At 41.9% G+C, this 19,833-nt stretch overlaps 1 protein-coding gene across 8 annotated transcripts in view; it reads right to left on the bottom strand.

The window, feature by feature from the left end:
• MCF2L2 (MCF.2 cell line derived transforming sequence-like 2) overlaps positions 1 to 19,833 on the bottom strand; it is a 152,139-nt gene that overhangs the window by 37,111 nt on the left and 95,195 nt on the right. For all 8 annotated transcript variants that reach the window (XM_063167213.1, XM_063167214.1, XM_063167215.1 and 5 more), the window contains exons 16-18: positions 2,813 to 2,879; positions 1,572 to 1,687; positions 788 to 857 (exon numbers count right to left, since the gene is read on the bottom strand). In XM_063167213.1, the coding sequence (XP_063023283.1) occupies positions 788 to 857; positions 1,572 to 1,687; positions 2,813 to 2,879 (253 nt within the window). The remainder of the gene's footprint in view (positions 1 to 787; positions 858 to 1,571; positions 1,688 to 2,812; positions 2,880 to 19,833) is intronic.

Raw genomic sequence — 19,833 nt, 5'->3', positions numbered from 1 at the left:
AGAGTTTTGTCAAACCCTGAAAGCAGTAGCAAACCACCAAAACAGATTTTTTTCCATTAGTAGGGCCCCTGAAGGAGTGCTACATAAACAAGCACCTTTGCTTGTGTGCAGGAAAGAACTAATGGTCAGGCTGAGTGGGGGAGGAGGGACATCACAGGGAGCTCTTGGAGAGAGCTGCAGCACTTGGGCACTGAGAGTCACCTCAGCAGAGGGGAGAATCCCACTGGGTGAGTTTTGTGGAGAAGTAAAGGGAATCGACCTCACAGAGTCTTTTGGGGCTGGTGGGTCCACGCAAGGACAGCAGCATGGGACAGTTCTAGGGGACCAAGTGTCCTAAGTTGTGCAGAGAAGAGAGAGATAAGATAAAGCAGGAACAGGATGTGTTGTCTGCACTCAGAGCAGCCTGCTGTGACACCGATACCATCCTCTGCTTATTTACTGCAGGGTGGTGTCTGGGTTACATCATTCTCCTGCTATAGATGTGAAATAGATATGAAAAGCATGTCAAACATTTGGATCACTGTTATTGGTTGTTTTTTTTTCTTTTAAACGAGACTTAAAATACTTGTAAAACACTGGTAACAGATCTCTTCCTGTCAGTAAACCAGGTAAAGGGTCAGATATCAGAATATATGCTTGGTAACAGTGGCTTAATTTGGGAATAGCTGCTTAGAGGAGTTTCCCTCATTCACAAAAACAAGCAGACTGAAAAGATGGGAGTAAATCTGTAATTACTGTAGGATAAGACCATAGATATTCATTCAAACCTGAAAAAGTATATACTTACTCTTTTCAAAAAGCATCGGGCAAGAAGCTCAGGGTTTTCAATGCAATTTTCTATCTCCTTAAGGAAAATCCTGAGAGGGAGAAAAAGAGAGTAAAGAGTAATGTAAAATCCCATTCACATTGTATGTTAGCTTGTGTAAATCCAAATTAAGCCTTCATTTTTGTAATATGAGGAATCAATGGGGAAGGTAACATACCAAGAAATATATATTTTAGAAAAATGGGATGTGGCTGCCACCTGATTCCCTAAATCACAAATATTATCATATTTTATCTGCGACATATGATTCCTTTGGCTGTTGAAATTTGTTTCATATCTGTAAACCAAATACCTGCTTTCCATTGGGGTATGAGGATTTTTCAGAACAGCTAGAAAAGACAGGAATGCTCTGTCAGATGTAGTTGCTCAATCAGCAAGCAGTGAAAATATGGGATGTATTCCAAAGGCTTCTGCAGTGACAGTGGACGCAGGAAACTTTCAGGGAAAGAAAGACTGGGCTTGCAGAGGGAGAGGAATATTCTTCTCCAAGTGGGAGACACAATCTTTGAAAATAATATATAAACTGGAAAATAATTTTTTCTACTAGGTATTAACTACTCTGGCATAATACTAAGACTTGCAAAAGAGATTTTTTAAATTTATTTTGTTCAACTATTTGTTACATCTTACAGGCAATTATTATTCAAAAGAATTCCTAAATTCCCACTTTGGTTACAGTGACAGAAAAGGACTGGACGTGATGGTGGCACCCAAGGATGCAGGACAACCACCAGTTCCCAGGTACCTGTTGTGGAAATAGTAGATTTCTGGGAGGTTCCCAAAAAGAACTTCCTTCTTGTTCTGAAGTGCAGATGGAATCAGATGTACTAAATTGGGATTGTCCATTTCTGAAGCATACCCCTGCAGAGAAGAGTGGAAAATAAAATCATCCTGTTTTTACCAGGGAAGAAGTACTGTGTTCAAGGCACTGGAAAGCCCCAAAGTTCATGTGCTTTTGTTCTCCACAGAGCAAACAAAGCTTCTCCCATGCCTGCTGCTTTGCTGCTCCCATGAATTCCTGATGTTTCTGATTTTCCCCAGAGATTTTACCCTGTAACTGTGCAAACAGATTTTAACCACAAGTGAACAAGTCATGAGGTTAAGAAAAAAAGGACAAAATTATGTCTCTAGGATTCAAAAGCCATTTGGGTCATGTAGGGATGGAGACTGCTAATATTGACAGACAGATATCTTTCTGCTACCCTGCTTCATTGCACAGGAGTTAGTTTGGATTTATTTGTTGGACTATTTTTTTTTTGTTTCTTCTAAAAACTGTAGTGTGTTTCTTCAATAATAACTTTGAGAAAAGAACATTCAGACTTTAAACTCAAGAGTAATATATCAATTACCAGAGCTGCCAGCTCCCATTGAACAAATGCAATGAAGAATCAACCACACATCCCAAAAGTCCCACCCAAATATAAGCATGATTGATCCCTACTCAGCTTCTGTCCTCCCACAGATTGGGGACCTCAGACTCCACACACACTGAGTATGCTGGTATCCTATCAGTTTCAAAAGCTCAAGAATTATATTTGCAGCATGAGCTTTTTTTTCTGTGTTTAAGCACAAAATGGGACAATAAAGAAGAGCAGGAGGGGTGCCTTCCTCTTCCTTAATCATTTTTCAAATGCAGATTCACAGAATTTAGTGTGTGGCCCCATGGACATCAAAGTGCTGCTTCTGAGACCTATTGGTAATATTTTGAAAATACATTATTAACTCTTTCTCTGTCCATAACTTTCAGAACCATGCAAACTGCCATTCTGTGGGCTTGGGCCAGAGCAGGTGCCTTTTCCTTTAAGGCCTGAGGCAGGATGTTCCAAACATCCTTCCCATTCTCCATCTCCAAGGCTGAGCTATCTTGCCAACACAGCCTGTGTGTTATAAACAGGAGGTGGGAGTGCTCAGCCCATGAAGGATGTGCACCTGCAGTGATGACTTAGAGGTTAAGCATCAGAAAGAAATTTCAGAAGAGTTTCTTACCTCTATTATACTTTGAAGTTCTTCCACATAAACCCGTTCTGTTTCTATCAGCTCATTGATTATATGGCTGAAAGACAAGAAGGTAGAGAGTCATAGTGTTAACCAAGCACATGTGAAAGAAAAGAAATAGAATTCCTTATATATTCCTGTTTATGCCTTTGACTACACACAAAAACCCTCTGAAGGTCATTTCTCAGTTCTTCAGTCCTGGGCCTTGTTGATAAGATTAAAAGACCTAAGCACATCTTGGACTGTAATTTTTTTCAGCTCATTTTAAACTTCAGCTTGGATTTTTCTGTCATTTTTATACCTGCAAATTGGAAAAAAATTTTCCCAAGAAGAAAAAAAAAAGTGTTTTTTTCTAAGAATAACTAATACTGAATAAAATGAAATTGTACTTCAGAGCTATGCTAATGTTTCTGATTCATTTCTTTTATAAAATAAACAAAATCAGTGGCTAGACTTCCATCCTTTAATACAATGCAAAAATTATGTCAGTCTGAAAATATGAAAGTAGATTAAATTTTTTTTACTACATTTTGAACATTTAATTCCTAGCATTAGTTTAATGCTTCTAGGTAACTTGAAAACATATATCTTGAAGATAGCTGACATTTCACAGAAACATAAATGTAACCAATTCACTTTTGAACAAATAGCTAATTAGATTTTAAAATAAAATTGCATTAGATCCCTTATGGTTTTGTGCATCAAATGTTCCATATTATCTAGAAAGTGTTGTCTTTATTAGTGTTACAAACAAAGTTTTCAGGGTAGCTCCTCCAGAGGTGTGAGCAATAGGAAAGGACAAGTCCCTGATGTTCTTTTCCTGGTCTGTGCTTCTCAAGAGTTTTTAAGCACAGCTATCTCAAGCCAAAACACATCCCAGAAGGACACTAGGGAATAATGTCTAGAGGAACTGGAATGTGGCCAGCCATGAGCAGCACACAACCTGAGGCCAGTAAAGTGTAGGCAATTCTTGGCATCAATAGCAGCACATGCATTCATCCAGCATCTCCCTGCACACACTGCCTGTGCCTGCTTACCTGGCTCTGTGTGTCACACAACAGCCACACCATCAGCCAGACCCTGCTTACCTGGCTCTGTGTGTCACACAACTGCCCCACCATCAGCCAGATCCTGGTTACATGGCTCTGTATGTCACACAAGTGTCACACCATCAGCCAGATCCTGCTTACCTGGCTCTGTGTGTCACACAACTGCCACACCATCAGCCAGATCCTGGTTACATGGCTCTGTGTGTCACACAAGTGTCACACCATCAGCCAGATCCTGCTTACCTGGCTCTGTGTGTCACACAACTGCCACACCATCAGCCAGATCCTGGTTACATGGCTCTGTGTGTCACACAACAGCCACACCATCAGCCAGACCCTGCTTACCTGGCTCTGTGTGTCACACAACAGCCACACCATCAGCCAGACCCTGGTTACATGGCTCTGGGTGTCACACAACAGCCACACCATCAGCCAGACCCCATCAGCCCTTTAGATTAGAAGTCATGACTGTACTGTTGCATCCACTCCAAGGGGATTTCCTTATTCTCCACATTTTTTTAGGATGTCCTTTTTGAGGTTAAAAAAACAATCCCACTTCTGCTAAAGCCTCATTTGAATGGTTTGGTCAAGCATTTAAAAATAAAATAGCCACATTTCAGCTAGCAGTTTGACATGCAAAAGCACTGACTAAAATGTTACTTGGCTACTACAGTAGATTCACTGGTTTCCTTTGGACTTCCCCAGCCCTTTTTCAATGAAATGTGGTTTTGTAGGCTAGCTGGGGACCACTTATTCAGGTCTCAAAGGCTATTACTCCTTTATGGATCACTGCTTGAGAAACATTATTAATACTGAGAAAACCAGACCTTACCTTCAACTGATGTTTCAGATTTTGTTATAAAATAGCTGGGATTTCATAGCTGTCTTGGCATAATGCCTTAAATTGCAGTGTCAAGCACAAGGTAGGGCAGTGGGTGAGGGCTGGACCAGTGCTCCCCTGGCCACACTCAGGTCCCATTGGCCACTCTTGCACTGGCTGTGGGCTCCTGGCGACTCTCTCTGCTCCCCCCTCAGGTGTCCCTAGTTTGGGAGACTCCCCCAAAATGTTCCACTGCTGATTGTGCCAGGACTGGAGCTGCTCCATGACTGTCATGGGCAATGAGGGGAGCTTAGCACACACCTGCTGCCACTATCACATTTAACAAAAGTATGAGGCAGCAATTGACAGGATTATTGTCACAGGCAGCTCCTCCCATCCCCTTTTCCCCTTTGATATGCCTAGGTTAGAAGTAATTTTTAGTGTAACTGGGATGTGTGAGGTAAAGGGGCAGGGGAGGACTTCCACACTGTATTGTTCATTCATTTCAGAGAAATTTTACAAGAATTTGAGGTTTGCATGGCAGCAGTCCAAGCACAACAAAACTCTGAGCTAGCTGAAGTTTATGGGCAGTTCTGACAAGGATACCTCCTCACCAGGATCATTCCCAGGCAAACTGGCCATCTCAGCAGGGATGGTAAAGGATTAGGCATCTGACCTAAAGGTCAGAATCTGAGAAATCCCTAAGTCCTCTCTGTAGGCATCCTTGTTGCTAGTAAAACTCGTTCCACTCAAGTGTACTTCCTCCTTGCCCCATGAAACAAAGAGATTCATCAAACTAGCAGAGTTAGCCAAAGACAGAATATTCTGGTCCCAGAATTACCTGACTCAGTAGCTTTCCTGGCATGGAAATAGTGATGTGCCCTGCTCAGGAGGTCAAGGCCAGCTCTCCCTGTGGAGGGAGTCAAACATGTCCTAGCAGAGGGAGCTCAGCAACCAGCAGCCTGGCAAAGCCCTGAGCATGGCAGGGTCCCTGCTGCCACCCCTGCCTGGCAGAACTGGGGTGTGTTTGTGGCAGGGATCACACGCAGGCTCACTGATACCACATTGTCAGATGTTCCTCCAGCACAGGAAACTTCTTGGTATGGAACTTAATTACAATGCACGAACTAGCTCACATTTCCTTGAATGATTGATCTGGGTTTCTAAGGAAACATAGTGGCCTTGGATACACCAAGACCGCATTTCCCACAAGGGGGGTTTTACAGAGGTGCCATTTGGGCTGTTTTTTCTCACTTCAGCAGCTGTGATATCCTGTGCCCCTGCAGCACCACTGAGATCTCACACATTGAGCCACTTTTCATGACTCCCAGCTTTGAGAAGCCCTGAAGTGCCAGCACAATATGGATGATAAGAAAGAGAAAGTAATAAGAAAACAATTTCTGCTTTGTCAATAGTGCTGTCTCTGGCAAGTTAGTCATGCCATGCTGCAGTGAAGAAAAAAATTATTTCACAGAGGAAGCTCCTCAACAAGGTTTAGAATGTAGGAGCCGCAATGGACAACAAAGCATTGGGAAAAGCCTTGTTTTTAGCCAAGGTTGTAAGTGGAACCTTGAAACTGAGGTAAACTCTGCTATTACCTATCACCCTTGACTTTTAGAGATGCATTTCTCTATCAGCCCCTGCCTGTGCTGGTATTTAGATCAAAGGTAGTTATTTATATCACTTTGCACTGTGCAAAGAGCAATTAGCAGCCTTGTTGTTATAAGTATAAACTTACCCTGCACTGTATTGTGTTTTTGCAACAAAATTTTGTCAGTAGGTGTTTCTGAGCTGGCTTCTTCGGGTAACTGAGAGCACACTTCTAGGAAGGGCTCATCACAGTGACCATAAAGGAGACACATATCAGATCATTTCATCTCAATAACTCTTTCTCCTTCCTTCTTCTTTAACAACAGAAGGAAAAAGAAACAACTGAATGGTTGGCCAAGCTCCCCAGGGTTGTCAGGTCATTCTGCAAGTCTCTGTCAAAATAATTTTGGCAGGATGGTTTCTCTGCTGTGATGTGCTGCCTTAAAAAACCCCCATCAAATATAATGAAACACTAAGCAGGAATATTATCCAGAGATTACCACAACCTATTAATATCTCCTCTGGCTAAATCTCAATTGCTTTGTCCTCATACAGTTACTATTTGTGCATCCTGCTCAGATGACAATATAAACTAATTCAGGATTTTTGTTTCCATAGCTGTGTTTCTATGAAAAACTCATTGGCTCACCTCCACTCACAGATCCTATTTCTATGCCAGGATTTGCTATCACACATGCCTGTCCTGAGAAGGAGTCTGTTCTCAGAACAGGAATTGAAGCCATCAATTAGAATTAAACCAGGGAGTTTTTCGAAAAGAGACCCTGGCATAAATCATAACTGGTGCTCCAAAATTATTGTGTTGCAGAAAATCTGACTGCATGACAGGTGTGGAACCAGCAGAAATGGCAGTCATGCATGAGCTCTCCATACCTGTCTTACAAAAACACAAGGTGCCTAGTAGATGGAACAGGAATATTTTCAACAGTCAGAACAGCAGAAAATGGGTATGTAAGGGAAAAAATATTTAATTTAATAAATTAATTTTAAAAACACTCCCATCACTTTTATAAATATATCTAATATAGATAGAGAGCTACTTAAATTGAAAATACTGTCTCTTTTAATACCTGAGGCTTCAAACACAATAGGAAGGACTGAAAGAACCTGTGTGCAGTGTAATGAAACACAGAAAAAATATCAACATTGGATAGACTTGGACTTAAGGGAAATCAGAGTGAATAATTTACTGGCTTGCAAAAATGAGCACAGTGGTAAAAACCTCCCTGGTCCAGCACTCTGGCTAGTTCTAAGTACTGTGAAATTTCTATTTCTGAATGTAAATAAAATTTAACAAAAATACCATTTATTTGCAATGGTATCTTCTTTGTAGGTAGTATATGATGAAAGTCTCATTGCAGTAGAAACAGAATCAGCAATAAATATCATATCCAGTTTTGAATTAGAAATCACTACAAGAAATTCTAAGACTGGTCTAATTGTAAAATCTCAAAATTATCTCAGTGCTATGGGAATGAAAAGAAATGACAGCATGTCAATAGCTGAGTAGAAGAAACTTACATTCCATGTCAATAGCTGAGTAGAAGAAACTTCCATTCCACCTACATAATTGCATTTAAGAGGAATTTTTTTGTTGTTTTTCACAGTGCTAAAAAGGCCTTTTTGAGTAGAAAAGTATTCTCAACTGAGGTTATGCAATAGCTCAAATGAAATTTGAGTAATGAGTCAGTTGCTGTACTTTACCTCCTAAAATGAAAAGTAATAAAAGATCCTTATGGACGTAAGAACATTTGTTTCAACAGAACTTGTTGTTAGTTGATACAGTATTTGTTAGTTTATACAGAAAACAGTTCTGATTTCTCTGCCATGTACTCTGGTTTTGGTTGGTTTTCTTTTTGTTTTTTTTTTTCCCAATGAGAGCAATGCCTCAAAAGAACAATGATTGTTCTTAAAGTGCATTTCATGGCTGCAAACAAAACCCAACTAAACCAGCTTTGAGAAGCATAAGGAACATAGGTAATACACTCCACCCCATCTCAAAATTCGTGCCCTTTACTGAAGTTCTTGTAGTTGCCTGCTGCAATGTCTAATGGATTTGCTCCAGCTGTTGTGGAAGTTCCTCTGAGCAGAAGAACTGCATCTTTGTTAGAAATATATTTCACCACCAAAGTCACCATTTGTAATATTTTGCTTCTTTGGAAATGATCTGAACTCTTCACATAAAAGGAATTGTCCCACATTCACTGTTCCCAAAACAAATGACCTTGGGGAAATATTTTTATATATCTTAATTAGTTGGCCTACATTATAGGAACCAGAGCATAGTTGTTAATGGAGAGGTAAATTAATTAAATCACCTACAGAAAGGAATAATATGAATAGAGGACTAAAAGTCACACAGGAGCTGTTTCTCATCTCAACTGTGCATCTACACTGAAAAGACGCATCTCTGAACCCAAATTTGAGCTACATTTAGACAATGTGGATGCTACAGACTGGTCCTTACTGTGGGCCAAAATAACAGCACACACAGCTGTGTACATATTTTGTCAACTACCCACATTTGTGAATTACCCATCAGGCCCCCCTCGTGATTTTGGTTTTCATCTTGCAGCTCCACTTATTCTGTTTGGTCATAAAGATATATTTAGCTCTGTGATACCTCAGCATTGAGTAATCAATTAGCTATGAGCAGGTGAATAATTTATATACAAAAATAGTGTAACTGCTAAGAGTTATTAGTATTAGGTCATATTCCAGCAGATTGTAGTAGATTGGTAGTAAATTGAGATCCATAGAAACTACTACACACACATGCTTGTGAAATATCTGATGTAACTGAGACACTGCAGGTTAACAAATTGCTCCCACACTGTGCAGACTTCCAAATAATTTGCTTGCTTGAGATCATGAGTATTTACATGCAGGCCACAGAATTAACTTAATTACTCAGATTTCACTATTCTTCTTTAGAAATATTACCCAGTCAAAAGAAAACATGGTGATTTCCTAGGGCCAGGCAGATCTTGTGCAGCGACAAACCATATTGCATAAAGGATTTAAAGTGAGGACAGAGAGGAAGATATAATTCTTCATTACACTTCCTTAAGGATGGATTTGATCTGCTGAACTGAAACCAGTATGGGTTACCAGCCAACAAAGGAATATAATTGTTTTTTAAAATGCAGAAATATAAATATATGCATATATGCATAAAAGTAATTCATATACTAACACTGACATTTATTCTCATACTTCTTTCTAGATAGTAATGATTAGAACATAACTTATGAATATATCAGTCATATATATATATATACATATATTAGTGAGATATATATATATATAGAGAGAGAGAGAGAGAGATATGCATGTGTCAGTCACAACTGATATTCAAAAGATAAGGCTTCCGGAATGAAGCACTTTAGGTTTTGCATGTCCTACTCATGTGAGAAATTCATGGGGGTTTTGTGTCCTGGCAGTAATTTCTCCCTGGCCGCTTTTTCCTTAAAAGTTGAAAGTAGAGCAGGTAGAAAAAAATCTCTAGATATTTAATAGTTTCTGACTTCTGAAAAAAATATTTAACAGCCTTTTTCTATGCCCAACCTGACTTTTAAGACCGCAGCTACTTTCAGATTACATGCTGTGTGCTTTTTCCGTTCCTTTGTAGACACAATACAACAATATCCAAATACCAGTTGACCTCATTGAGCAAGAAATCTGATAAGGGCTGACAGTGCTGTGGATTTTCCCACACAGGGTGGTAAAGCACTTTTTCAATAACAGCAAAAGTTACAGCAAAAGTGGTAAAGCCCCAAAACTTTCAGACAGACAAGACCAGCAATATAAAACCCAGAAGTAGGTTAAAGGAAATGTAAGGGACACTGTTTATACAGAGAATTCATGTTGACTGCTAGAGCTCAGGCTCTAAGCAAACCTAAACCTAAACCTAAACCTAAACCTAAACCTAAACCTAAACCTAAACCTAAACCTAAACCTAAACCTAAACCTAAACCTAAACCTAAACCTAAACCTAAACCTAAACCTAAACCATGCCCATAGCCTTTCTCCAAAACTCTCGGCAGTCTCAGGTGGGATCCTTGCTGTGGGTGTCTTGGTGGGACAGAGAAGGATTTAGGCACACGTGACTCTGCTTCCCACAGATTCCTACACCCCCTAATCTCTCACTGCAGAGCACCTCTGATAGTGCTGTGGCTTACATGTGTCATGCCTGTGGTACTCACTTGTGTCCTTCCTGTCCCTGCAAGGACATTGTGTGCCATACAGAGCCATTTTTGATTGGGATACAAAAGCTAAACACAGAACTATCATTTACTTCATGTAAAAGGCAACACAAATTTTATCCTGAAGAGCCAACTTCTTCAGGAGAGCAGGAGAAGAGCATCAGTGGTTTTGATTCTCATGGCAGATCTGCCTTTGATAGCTCTTTTCTGCAAGACTTTGTAAGGTCATTTGGATGGAATGAAGAATTAGTTTTATTAATAAAATTAATGATAATTGATCTTATGGACAGGCCTGAGTTTATGTTGGAAAGGGCTGACCAGGGAAGTTCATGTTGCACTTGGAAGTGAGAGGATAGGTTTGGTGATGATGCCTCGTCCTTTGAGGGTCTGTATTTCAAACACTGGCAGAGGCTGCCCAGGATAGTGGTCTAGTCACCATCCCTGGAGGTATTTAACACTTGTGTAGATGTGGCACCTGGGGACATGGTGTAGTGGTGGCTTTAGCAGTACTGGGGTAATGGCTGGACTTGATGACCTTAAAGATCTTTCCAACTGAAATGATTCTATGGTTCTATGATTTCAGTCTGAGATATGACCCTTAGGAAATTCCATCCTGTTTCTTCCTGTAATAGGACACAGCATTGTGCCAGACTTACAATCTCTGGTCCTCTAGCCCAAACTCTAGTATGTCTTGGGCCCTGCTTTTAAATACCCTCAAGAATCAGTATTCTTTGGGGCCTGGGAGAAACCAACTCAGGTGTTAGTTACAGGACAACAGCAATGCAACAGGGAGAGAAAATTCTGCCACGCTCAAATGGAGTTTACGAGCAACTGGAACACATTTATGCTTTAGTTAATCTCTTCTTGGCACATTTACATCAGTCAGTAAGTTGTGAACTGCCACTCTGAGGACAAACATCCCCTTTTTTGTGTGTCACACATCCTCAGCCACGGTAATCTGGGCCAGAGGGGCAGGCAAGGACCCTGCCATCTGCAGCTACCACACTCCACCCAGCAGGGACTGGGAATCACAGCTCTCAGCAACATCCACATCCATTTACTGAACTATACTTTGGGCAACCCTGTCGGCCACACCCCGAAACACTGCTTGCAGAATTTAATGATAAACTAGGAGAAAGAGGGAGAGACACTTATGGAAAATATTCCAAACTTAGAAAGAAACTTTAGAGAATTGTCAGATAGACTGCAGCTAGAGAATATGGTCAGAGGGCCACTTTACTCAGTAGGAAACTCAGAGGGAAACTCTCACAACTGCAGATTGCACGAAACTGTAAGGACATTACCCAGCATTTGAGTTTCTTACTTTTTTCTCTAAGCAGCTGCTAATGAGGGATGTCCAAGATAATACAATGGGATGGAGAGATTTCTAGGCTCATCCACGACAGCCATTCCTACCCTTTTCTCCCCAGAAGAATAGGGAGCTTGGTTTATCAGCCTCAGTGGCTGTTGCAGGTCTTACACAAGCCTTGCCTACGTGGGAGATGCCTTGTTTGCCACTCCAGTGTTCGTAGCTAGAGCTGGGGCTGGGCCGTTGCCTGGCAGAGGTGAGAGCTCTGCACCAGGCACGGCTCTTACAGGGGCTGGAGCTCTCGGTGTCCTCTGCCCACACAGCAAATCTGGTCTGACAGACTGCTGGGGGAGCAGAGACAAACAGAGTTTAGGTACTTTCACCACAAGAGCACACTCAGGGTCACATTGTTTGGCTCTAACACAGGTCAGGTGCCACAAAGGCAAGACTGCCCATGCTAGTTTGTCCAACATGGCTATTAACCAGGGACAGTATTTGAAGACAGGTTTGTAACAACTAAAAATGCAAATAAAGCATCAGTGTCTTCCAACTAGAGGCTAGAGAGAAAGATCAGCAACAGTATATTGAATAATCTGCATATGCACAGGAACTTTGGAGAGTCTACAGAGGAGCTGCTGGACAGACAAGTCATACTGTGTAAAACAGAATTCCTTTCTAGACTCATACATAGAAAGAATGTTCCTGCTGGATGAAAAAATCCACATGAATTTTCAGAAGTGAATACAGAATTCTAAACATGATTATGTCACAAATCTTCCAAACCTAGTTATTATATTCCCAGTTAATGAGCAGCTTGTTAAATGCAGGAAATAAAGTCAGCAGTGATTTACTGCACAGTGCAATTGATAAATCACTGCTCCATTGAATCACTCAGTACACGGGACTGAGTGATCTCCCATCTGCTGTGTCCTGTCTGCTGCTGTCCTGCAAACAGTGCAATTATTTAGATCAGCCCAGTGTGGGTGCAAGTCACTGACATCTGATTAGGCAACACGACGTGCTCTTTGTGCTGTTGTAAATAACAATGTGAAGTGCTCAGCACTCCTTCATGAGCTAATTGACACACAGGAGCTGCATGTTTTTTAGTAGAGTTTAAAACCAGACTCCATTGAAACTGGTGTGAATGTGCAAAGGGAAGGCTTTGGCACCTGTGTGGAGAATTTTACACTCAGAGAGGTGTGATTGTTCCTGGTTTGTTTCAGTGGTTTCCCAGCCTGGAGACTGTCACTGTTCTGCCCTTTACAGAGAAAGCAGCACCACCTGAACTTAGGCGGTATAAAATCACACCAGTGCCTCCTTCCTCATCCATCAGCTGATAACACTGACAACAGTGCTAATTTCCTCTGCTCCTTGGCTTGTGCCTGTGTTACCTGGGATTTCGAGGTATTATGTATTATACAAATACATAAAAGCAAAGGACTATTGACTTGCCATGTCAGAGCAAAGTCAGTTTTTTATGGAGAGATGAACAAGGTACAGTTAAGGGAGAAACAAACGCATAAAACTTCAAGTCCACATGTGCTTCTTCAGAGAAAATGCATCCAGTCCAACACAGAACTGCCTTTCTTTGCATGTGCTCTGTAAAGCCTGATTTGGATCAGGGGTGTGAGGGAGCAGACCTTTAGTCCTGGCCTGGATAGGCAGAGGAAGAGGAGGGAGATTGCTGCCCACTGACTATGTGCTTGCAGAAATTTTCAGCGCTTTTCAAGTGGAGCACATGCATTTCTGTGACATGGGATTAGACAGAAGATACTTCTGATGCTAAACACCCCTTGTGCCTAAACCAAACCGACCATCCAGGATGTGCATGTGGCCAGCTGCATTCCAGGAGCCTGCCCAGAGCCAGCAGGCTGCAGAACAACTGCACAGAAAACAAGTTGAGGAATTCCTGGAATTTCTGAAGAGCATTAAAATAACCTTAGTATCCAATAGCAAGCAGGTATGAGAGATAATAGCAGAAGTGACTGCTTAATGCTCTTTGATATTCGATTAAGTGCAAATTTTGTAAGAAAACATATTGAGAGTGCTTTTTGCAGCTTTCTTTACCTCCCAGAGTCTTGGGGAGCAAGGACACAAGGACTTCAGGAAGCCTCCAGAACACTTAGTCAACTACTGCATTGCAACAATAAGAAATTTTTTTCTCCTGTTTCTAATTTCCCAGTTCCCAGAAATATTTGGAACTCTAGTAGGAATGAATCTCTCCTTGCTATTCTACACAGATTTCTATCTAGCAGCCAGATCTCCCTACATGGTAGCATACACTTCACTTCAAAGATCTTCCCAACCCTTTAGGCTGTAATTAGACTTGTAAATGCTGGAGCCAATCTGCTCAACTTCTTTTCAACTTCTCTGAAAACAAAGATTTTGTAAAAGTTGAAAGAGAAGATGGCAAACAAGAAATGGCTTGTGGCTTCTTGAAAATTCTCCTGCTGACTAACTTTCATTAAGTCTGGTGAAAGAAAACAGCTCTCCGTGCCTATTGATAAAGTCAAGAACATGGTTTGTCTTTTAAAATGTAGACTCCAAGTTCTTCCCCTCTACCAGCTGGAAGTTTTCATGAGCCTGGAAATTAGACTGGAAGGACATGCTGTTGGGCTTCTACTGTAACAGTCACCAAAATCACCTTCTTTCAATTGTAACAGAAGTCTTATATTACACTATTTTATGAAATTTGTTATCTATTTTTACATTCAGGTTATATATGTATTTCCATTCATTTACACACTGAATGGAAATCTTTGCAATGGATCTTACTTATGGAAAGGGGGGAAATTGTTGTCTGGTCTGGAAAACAAAAGGCTTTGGGCTTTGGCCTTTTAAAATATAAAGGGGGCTTACAAGAGAGAGACATTTGCCAAAGCCTGTAGCGACAGCACAAGGGGCAATGGTTTTAAACTGGCTGAAGGCAGATTTAGATGAGATATCAGGAAGAAATTCTTTACTGTGAGGGTGGTGAGGCACTGGAACAGGTTGCCCAGAGAGGCTGGGGATTACTCATCCCTGAAGGTGTTCAAGGCCAGGCTGGATGGGGCTCCAAACAACCTGTCCTAGTGTAAGGTTCCCTGGCCATGCTAGGGGAGTTGCACTACAACATTTTTGGGTCCATTCCAACCCACACTATTCCATGACTCCAGTATTTATCTCTGCCTCCTGTAGAAGCTCTGCATCTTTGGCCAATAGCTAATGAAATCAGGAAACTTAGCCCTCTGCTGCCAGGCACAGCTCTGATGATTACAATAAGCACTTGGACACCAAAGCTGTAGCACTCCCAGAGCTACTAGTATTTTTGACACCAGTCTACACCTAAATTTAGCAATTCCCAGACCTAATGTCAGCACAGCTTTGCTATTGCTGATTTAGAATAGGGCTCTGGCACAATATTCTCATTCTGAAAATAGCTTCTAATTCTTTACCCAGGGCAGAAGTGCTGTCCTGCTCTCCCCACACATCCTGATGATTCAGTGATACACTTATCCTCATGTTCAGGGTGTTGCACAGACTGCAGGTCCCCAGTCCTTGTTAGATCAATAACCCAGACCCAGATAATATACACTGAATATAAAGGATTCTAAACTTAAATAATATCCAAATCTATAATTGGAACCTGTCATTCAAGGGGACAAGCACCTTCAGGCACACAGGTTGCACAGTCCAGGATGCAGAGTGACAGCTGACTGCTGGTGTGCAGAAGTGATCCCAGATGCTCCATAGGTTTCCTCATTATGTAAAACACAATTTATGTGCATGTTCAGAGGACTAGCAGTGAGTCTGGACTGTGTGCATGCTTGGAGATTATTTTGCATGTGTACAGAAGTGTTCCATGCACACATGATAGCTGAGGCCACTCCTTAGTCTTAAACTTGACTCTCTTTCATTAAAGTCACAAAAATAGCACCTCAGACTTCAAACGCTGAACTGGTCATTCATGAAGTTAATTCTAGCTGAATATAAATGTGGCAGAGATTACTGTCTCATGAGAATTTAATTCAGAAAGGAGGGGTTATGCTGCTTATGTGCCATGCCTCACCTGATTACAAAACCACCAATGCCTTGCAATTTTCAGCTTATTATTAAGCAGTAATAGACCTGAATGAAGATGAAACATGACTAACACTGTAACTCCTGCCACTGCACACCAACCACTTCAAGATACATATTGCTGTGCTTGTAAGTGATCTCTGTCAAGGCCATATTGACCACTCACTGAGAACAGCAAAACCACATGCAAGATTTGTGGGGGGTCATCTCATGAAAAGAGTGAAACTGTGGTCAGAAAGCCCTGGAACAGACGTCATACTTCTGTGTTTTCAAAATGAAGCACTAACACTGCCCAACAGTCTCCCAGCCTTGTTGTGAGGTGGACTAGAAAAATGCTGGGTTTATCAGATCCAAAGCAAATCAACCAGAAAAATATTCCGAATTTACAGGAAATTCAGTTTCCTATCTGATGGGGATTGCCAATATCAGGTTTCTGGATGGAGTTTCTTGATCAGTTTCTTCACTCCATAGCTACAAAGGAACAATTGAGTATCTTTGCATGCTCCCAGTCACTCCATCCTGCCCCCTTGCTCGCATTTGACAGCGAGTGTACACCAGCATGCACACTCAGGTAAACTGGAGAGCAAGAGGAGTTGACCCAACTCAAAACCAACCTCACAAAAAAGAAGAAAAAGGTCACACCAGCTGCTCAGGTGCCAGTCCTGTAAAAGGGACACAAAGGGACTACATGAGGTGGGTATGGAGAGAGAGAGCAAAAGGTTCGGCAGCAGCCCTAAATGAGCTTAGACTGGTTGTGAGACTATTTTCAGAACAGATCTATGAATCAGATTTCCGGCTATAAAATCACACCACAGAACAGCCAACCAAATAATTTCCCAACAATAACACTTGAGCATAAATAGAATAATATCCCAGCAAAGGAGTCAATGCATGATTTGGCCAGTTTGCTGCAGGAACAGGCTGCCTAGTGCCATTTGTGCAAATAAACTAGAAAGGGTTGCCTTGCTTGAAATTTTGTCCAAAATGCCCAGCTCTGTTATACTTACAGTCTAAGTACTTACAGTCATGTGATTGTGAAAGACTTTCACACTTCTCATAACGAGAAGCACCTCAAGGAAACACAGAAAGATGCTGGTTTGGCTTAACAAACAGAACTGTGATTCTGTACTTTTAGATTGCCTTTCCATTGATTGAATATCTCTTCTGATGGATGTTGGGCCTGGGCTATACTGAGCTGCAGTGGACAACACAACAGGAGCTGGTGGATCAGTGGATGCCAGTCCCTCCTGTTGGGATGGGTCTGTGGGATGAAGACAGCAGCAGCTGGGCCAGCACAACCCCTCTGAGAGCACTGTGTGGCTTCCTCAGGGCTCCTTGGAGATCCCAAGGCTCAGAAGCATTAAATGACTGATCTCTGATCCCAGCCTCCTTGTGCAAATACATCATTGGCAAGCAGGCTTCTGTGCTACAAAGTATTTTATGGAATTTCCCTCCAACCTTCCTCTTCCACTGGGCAACAAGAGCTAAACCATGTTGCTCATATACAGTAGGAAGCAATAAGAGCACAGCACCTCAACACAAATCTGCAGGAATTACAAACCATTCTACAAAACACCTAGGTATTTCTCCATGTTCTGTTGAATCTTATCAACTCATTATTTACTCTGAAATAGGGCCTGAGGTTTCCAGCTGGATGTGAGGCCAATGAGTGACGCATACAGGAACCAAACCCACAACCTAGGTTGATATTGGTGTAATGGACTGAGTGAAATGGAAAGGCTGTGTGGGTGCAGGGATGCACCTGCTAAACCCCCATCCCTACCAACTGCACTGTCCCACATCCTTACCCTGATAAACCACACTGCTCTCTCTAACAGTGCCCTGAGCCCCATCCCTACAAACTGCACTGTCCCACATCCTTACCCTGATAAACCACACTGCTCTCTGTAACAGTGCCCTGAGCCCCATCCCTACAAACTGCACTGTCCCACATCCTTACCCTGATAAACCACGCTGCTCTCTCTAGCAGTGCCCTGAGCCCCATCCCTACAAACTGCACTGTCCCACATCCTTACTCTGATAAACCACGCTGCTCTCTCTAGCAGTGCCCTGAGCCCCATCCCTACAAACTGCACTGTCCCACATCCTTACCCTGATAAACCACACTGCTCTCTCTAACAGTGCCCTGAGCCCCATCCCTACAAACTGCACTGTCCCACATCCTTACCCTGATAAATCACACTGCTCTCTCTAGCAGTGCCCTGAGCCCGTGTGTGCAGGGCAGCATGATCACAGCAGGGCAGGTTTCCTGGGGAAAACCACGTGTGAGGGGCCTCTCACAACAGCCAGCCACACACTGCTGCCTCCTGCTCTGCTGGCTTAGAGACACAACCAGCTCTGCACCTCTGCCAGGGCTCACTGGGCCTGAGATGGCTGAGAAGGGATGCTTAAATGTAATTTATAAACAAATAAGGGTGGTGCTCTGAAAAACTCTCCCTACCAGCATCACTGGGGGAAAAAAAGAAAAGGTGGAGCTTAATTTCTAAGTATCTCAACAGAGGACTGAACAAGATTTGGTTTAAGACAAAGGAAATGGAAAGGGGAAGGGAAGGTGGAAGGGAAAAATGAGAAGGGAAGTAAAAGTGGAAAGAGGAAGGGAAAGTGGAAAGAGAAAAAAGGAAGGGAAAGGGGAAAGGGGAAAGGGGGGAAAATAGGGGAAAAGGGGGAAGGGGGAAGGGAAGGGAAGGGAAGGGAAGGGAAGGGAAGGGAAGGGAAGGGAAGGGAAGGGAAGGGAAGGGAAGGGAAGGGAAGGGAAGGGAAGGGAAGGGAAGGGAAGGGAAGGGAAGGGAAGGGAAGGGAAGGGAAGGGAAGGGAAGGGAAGGGAAGGGAAGGGAAGGGAAGGGAAGGGAAGGGAAGGGAAGGGAAGGGAAGGGAAGGGAAGGGAAGTCGATTTTACATTCTGTTTACTGAAAAATAAAATCTATTAAGAGATACAGATAGAAACTTTCCTACTGCAATTTTGGGTCAGAAGCAGGATGAAGTGTGATTACTCCAGTGACATCAATTGGAGAAAATCCAGATCAATCAAGATGGGACATTAGTGAGGACAAAAAAAAGGTTGTGGATCCTTTGAGCAGATGTCACTTTTCAGGAAAAAAGTGGACACAACTGTATGACAAACTCAGTTTCTTTACAGTGCTGATTAGAAATAGTAATTTTTGTTCAATAATTGAAATATTTCTGACTTTGTTTTCTATGGACCCAGTTCTTCAAATCTTGTAATTATGTCTGAATGATGTTTCCACATAAATACGCCTGAAATTTTAAAGTTATCTCTTGATTTTGAGAATCGACTCATTGAAGCTGTATTTTCTGGAAGCTGCATTATCCAGACACAGATAATGCAGAAATGACACTTAAAAGTAACAAAGAAAAATAATGTATGGGGGAAAAAAACCCATCACATTTGTGAACTAGGGAAGGAACCAACAATCATCATTTTGGTAAGAAAAATAAATGATGCTTTGTTTATAAGGTTATTTCTGTTGTTATTTAAACACTGCTCAGAAAACGTGTCAAATCTCCACAATTACCTACAAACTTTTCCTTCTAAGGTGAACTGTAGATTGCACAGAATTATATTTCGTCTTACTCCAGAATCAAACAGACAAAGAAAAGTCTGGGAAGGCTGCTATACAGTATTTAGTCATACTAAGACACACAACAGGAGAAATGAGAGATCAAGTGAAAAACTCCTTTGGCCTTGAAGCTTCCCAAGCAAAACCTGTATTGCAAAACAACACATCCTTCCACAGGATCATCAGCTGCTCAGGTTTTACCCTTGCTCTGCTTTTGCTGAGTGACCTTGACAGCAGTACTCCTATCTCTATTTTCTCTCTTTTGTGTGAAAAGAAAACAATTCCTTGCCTCACAAAGATGTTGTCAGATTTATGGTTGCAAAGTGACAAACAGACCCCAATTGTCATGATATGCAATAGTTA

This window comes from Melospiza melodia, chromosome 12 (assembly GCF_035770615.1).
Source record: "Melospiza melodia melodia isolate bMelMel2 chromosome 12, bMelMel2.pri, whole genome shotgun sequence".
Classification (NCBI taxonomy): Eukaryota; Metazoa; Chordata; class Aves; order Passeriformes; family Passerellidae; genus Melospiza; species Melospiza melodia.
This window is presented reverse-complemented; position numbering and strand designations above follow the sequence as displayed.